The sequence below is a fragment of the Cupressus sempervirens genome, chromosome 7 (genome assembly GCF_028749045.1).
Source record: "Cupressus sempervirens isolate cs-2001-9-10 chromosome 7, ASM2874904v1, whole genome shotgun sequence".
Classification (NCBI taxonomy): domain Eukaryota; kingdom Viridiplantae; phylum Streptophyta; class Pinopsida; order Cupressales; family Cupressaceae; genus Cupressus; species Cupressus sempervirens.
In genome coordinates, this window is record NC_143124.1 from 5681313 (window position 1) to 5686279 (window position 4967).

Genomic DNA, 4967 nt, shown 5'->3' on the forward strand with positions numbered 1-4967 from the left:
AATAACTACTACTACTACCTTGGTAAATAATTACGAGAGACTTTTCAAGGCCTTGATGGAGAGAATGGACAAAATAGTGTAATGTAGATTTGAATGTGGATAAAATCACGGTGCAAGACTTGGGGGATTCTAAGGGTGTGGAAGAGTCACTTGGTAAGAAAGAAACCAAATCTTCTACAAAGACGCCGAAGACCAAGAATGATGAGTTGATTAGAGAGAATGTCAAAATGGCCATGGAAAAGATCAAGGAAAAGGAGGAATTGGATTTGGAGCCAACCTAGTGCTTGGTTAGTTGTGTTTTTTGGTCTTGACTTTTTGAGACACTTCAATGGACAAATCCTATCATCTCATATGTATATATGGACACTTCTGTAAATTAGTTAGAGCTCTTAAAACTATTATCCTTTAAAAAACGACAACTAAAATTTAACATAATCCCACAAACATGAGGCCCACAGAGTTGTACGCATTATCATGGGGTCCATTATCACGCGTTCTCACTAACATTGTCTGGTGAAGTCAAATCAAATATTTACGCATCATCATCAGGTCCATTATCACTCGTTCTCACCGACATTGCCAGGTGAAGTGAAGTCAAATATTTCTTTGCCAGCAAGCCACGGCTGCAACATGTCTCTTTTTCTTCATTTTCCCTTGCTCATCTCAAAAAAGAAAATGATTTCATGCTCTACAGGGTTTCGTACGGTTTGCAGCTCAGAGTCCCGCACTCATGGCTTCCTCCTCCTCATCTGTTCAGGAAAGATCGATTGCATCTCCTAAATTATACGATGCATTCATCAGCCACCGAGGCCCTGACGTCAAAGACACCCTCGCCAAACAACTGTACGACCTTCTCAAGGCAAAAGAATGCAAGGCATTTTTAGACCGTGAAGAAATTGAAGCGGGAGATTCTATTTCATTTGCCATTCAGAATGGCATACGTTCATCACGTGTGCAGATTGCCATTTTTTCCAAAGGATATGCAGAGTCGTCATGTTGTTTAGACGAGCTTGTTCTTATGTTACAACAACCAGCAGATGTCATCTTTATTCCTATCTTCTACGGTGTTCAGCCTTGGGAGCTACGCCACATCGACAATGACAAGTCACAGTATGCTGCCGCATTTTCCGACTATAGAAGGAAAGGAAGGAACCTTGATAAGCTTGACGAATGGGAAAATGCCCTCGTTTCTGCTTCAAACATATCTGGTTATCAACTCACCCAACATGAATAGTAAGATTAAATCCTCGTGCTCTGTATTCATTGCTATTTATCATGTTCTCTGTTTTTCTCTAGTACGTGTCATTCATTTTTTTCTTAATAAAATAGCTATCTTTAAGAGAGTCTTCGTTATGGATTTCAGCGACTTGTGTGATGAAATTGTATCCCGTGTGGAGAAAGAAATGAAAAAATGGATCCCATTACATGTTGCCAAATATCCGGTGGGACTTTTTGAACTAGTCCGAGATTTTGAAAGGTTTTGTTCAAATAGAGCAGAAGACAAGGCTACAATAGTAGGGATCTTTGGTTTAGGGGGTGCTGGCAAGACCACTCTGGCTAAAGAGTTCTTCAACAATAAACGTTCAGAGTACAATGCATCCTGCTTTCTCTCTGATGTAAGAGAATCAGCTGCCAATCGGGATTTGCACTCCTTGCAAAGCATGCTCTTGGACAAACTTTTCAGAGATAAACAAGGGCTTAGAAATGTGAGTGATGGAATAGCACTCCTGAAGCATCGTCTGGGAAGGGCAAAGCATTTGGATTTCCTAATAGTCTTAGATGATAAAGATCATCAAGAACAGTTAGATGCCATGTTACCTGGAGGATTGCTGAGCGCTGGTAGCCTTGTAATCATTACAACTCGTGATCAAAATATGTTAAGATTTGCAGATGCCAGCAGCCGGTATAGGATGGAGGGAATGGATAAGGATAATTCTAAAGAGCTCTTCTGTAGCCATGCTTTCAGAGGCAGGACTCCACCCATTGTATATGAGAAGTTGATTGACAGCTTCGTCAAATTCTGTGGAGGTTTACCCCTGTCGCTCAAACTTTTGGGTGCACATCTATATGGAAGGAATGAGGATTATTGGGAGTTGGAATTGGAAAAGGTTAAGAACATCCCTCCCAAAGATATAATGCAAAGACTTAAAATCAGCTTTGATGGTCTGGACAGTCAGGAGCAACAGATATTTATAGATATTGCATGTTTTTTCAATAAAATATCAATTTTGTATTTGAAAAGAAAGGCTATACAAATCTGGAACGCGGCCGGTTGGAGCGCTGAAAATGCAGTCCAAACCCTGCAGGAGAAGTCTCTAGTTGAGATAAATAAGTTGGACTCCTTTGAAATGCACGATCACCTCCGTGATCTGGGAAGACAAATTGCAGATGAGTCCGGTCCTCCTCGTCTGTGGCGTACGCAAGACCTGAGATCTCTGGTGTGTGAAAAAACATTTTAGACGTGTGGGTTATGATTTTTCCGTATAAGAACACATTTAGCGCTGATTGTTATATAAAATGTTTTTAATTTTTATGTAGGAAGCAAAGGGACTTGAGCAAATCCTTGCACAAACAAAGGCAAGGTGTTTTCTTGACAAATTCAAGGTCTTGCTAAGAAAGGCAAGGTGTCTCCCTTTCTGTTTCCTTGACTGTTTCAGTGACATCAAGGACTCACAAATTCAAGCCATCATGTCATGTTTTATAGGTAGTGTAAATGACTCTGTTGAGCCTGAACTCCTCTGGCTTGAGATTAGTCCAATGGGCCACAGCTTAACAAGGATTCCTTCATGGATTCCTCTACAAAAATTGCTCTATTTATCTGTTAAACGAATGGAAGATTTGTGCAGTGCTTTTCAGCAACAGACGCAGATCAACGCGCAGGTATTTAGTCTTCTTTGACGCACTTCATACATTACAGATCACCAGTTTAGCGAAGATTGTTTGCTACTCATGAGAATTGATTCGTTTTGTGAAATTAATTGTGAATGGTAGGCCAGTTTCGACTTGAGATCGTTGCATATTTTCGAGTGTCCCTCATTGCAAAAGCTTCCACATTGGATAGGAATGTTCAGTCATTTGGAAGAATTATTTATTTATAGGTCACTAGAGAACACAGATCCAACATCCTTGGTGCAGTCACTTCAAGGACTTAGTAATCTTAAGCTTCTAAAATTGTGGGAAGAGGATGGTTGCCTCTTTACTGGGAATTTGAATCTGAGCAAAGGTGGAGACCCAAGTAATTGTGTGGCTTCTACAAGTAGCCGCATGGATAACCTCAAAACCATAACTCTTGGTAGTCTTCGTAATATATCAAAGCTGTCAATCAGTGGAGATGTGTGTCCCAGACTCAGATCACTTCACGTTAGATGGATGGAAAATCTAAATGAAATGGAGCTAAACGAGATAGTGAGACTGAATACTGTTCATGTGATTGGATGCCCATTACTGAAAAGAATATTATGGTTATCGACTCTAGCAGGGCTTCAGTCTCTTTTTGTGTGCAATTGTTCCACATTGGAAACAGTTTCAGGATTATCTTCTTTAACAGGGCTTCAGTCTCTTACCGTACGGGAATGTCCCAAATTGGAGACATTATCAGGGTTACCTTCTCTAACAGAGCTTCAAGTATTTGAAATGGATGAGTGCGGAGAATTGAAATCGTTGCCGTCCCTTGCACATCAACGTCATCTGGAGCGAGTCAAGATCTCGCATTGTCAACAGCTGCAGAATGTTGAAGTTTTTAAAGAGTTGCAAGGATTGAAAAGCCTGATAATCGAGGCGCCTGATAGTACATATCGATATGGATGGGTACGGGATTGCATTTATGGAGTAAGGGTAATACTGCTACTACTCAATCCAAACAATTGATTTTTAGTGGAAATCAAATTTATTTACTGTCAAAAGCGAATTTTTCTTTATTTCTATGTTTCTAATCATTTAATGTTTATGCTGACGTTTTAATGTTTCAGAGGCTGCCGTCAGAGTTTACTGCTGTAGTTGGGAAGCCAGTGGATGATGCATCATTCAGATTGAATAGAAACTTGTTTTCTGAGCTGATCGGCATCCAAACAGTAGTTGAGATTGTGGGAGGAGAGCATATGCCGTACTTGAGAGGGCCATCCAATGCAATCACTATATATGCTTTGCATGTAGAATCTAGTTCTCGATATACGACAGAGTATCTTAGTCTTCGCACAACAAGTGGAAATTATGGCGCCTGGTGTTACTTTCCATCTGGATGTGAATTGGTGATTACTGTTATACAAACCCCACATGTTACTCAAGGCAGGCTAAGTGATAAGGTCAGAATAATTAGGGGGATCAAGGCCAGGCTGAACGAAGGGGATCAAGGACAGGCTCTAGCTCTATTGCAAATAATTGTTGACCGATTATACAGATGATGGTATATCAAAGCAAAATCAAGAGCATTGAAAAGTGAGATAAACTAAGATGATTTGCTGGTGAAAGGCTTTTGAAATCTCTGTTTTATTCAAGCCTTCTGATTTCTTTAGGACAACATTTTGTTCTTTTAACAAAGGGGAATTTCAGAAAATGATATTTGGGCAAATCATGATGCATTTTATGTATCCTCAATAGTTGATTTAAAAAAACATTAGACAAGCACTTCTGATTAGACATTACGACTTTTTTCGTCGTTCTTTGAAATAAATTGATTGCTGATTAGATATAATGATATATTTGGCAGGTTAGAAGCGCTTTCTAGCAACCAACTATTTTTTCGGAACCTTTATGGTTCTGGCATTTTTCCCAGCTTTCATTTCTGTTTTAACAGCTTAAAGAATTAACGAATGATATCAACGCCATTGATTAGCTTCAGGAAATTCAAGGAATAGGTGAAAGAGCTTTAGAACAATACCATTATTGGACCAAAAAGGGTGCTACTATATACCAGTCTTCTCATGCATAATTCACTGCCAACTATATATAGAGCTCTATATATAGAATTT

General features: G+C 39.5%; 1 protein-coding gene across 1 annotated transcript; it reads left to right on the forward strand.

The window, feature by feature from the left end:
• Positions 1-586: 586 nt before the first annotated feature.
• Positions 587-4633, forward strand: LOC149545132 (disease resistance protein Roq1-like). The gene is made up of 5 exons (XM_089790528.1): positions 587-1233; positions 1364-2438; positions 2539-2880; positions 2992-3834; positions 3969-4633. Exons 1-5 carry the CDS (start codon positions 731-733, stop codon positions 4398-4400), a joined length of 3195 nt encoding a protein of 1064 aa, XP_089646654.1. The 5' UTR covers positions 587-730; the 3' UTR covers positions 4401-4633.
• Positions 4634-4967: the final 334 nt, after the last annotated feature.

Coding starts and splice junctions, on each gene's coding strand:
- LOC149545132 (XM_089790528.1), top strand. CDS start 731: ATGGCTTCCTCCTCCTCATCTGTTCAGGAAAGATCGATTGCATCTCCT. Junction 2,439..2,538: donor CGCAAGACCTGAGATCTCTG/GTGTGTGAAAAA, acceptor ATTTTTATGTAG/GAAGCAAAGGGACTTGAGCA. Junction 3,835..3,968: donor ATTGCATTTATGGAGTAAGG/GTAATACTGCTA, acceptor TTAATGTTTCAG/AGGCTGCCGTCAGAGTTTAC.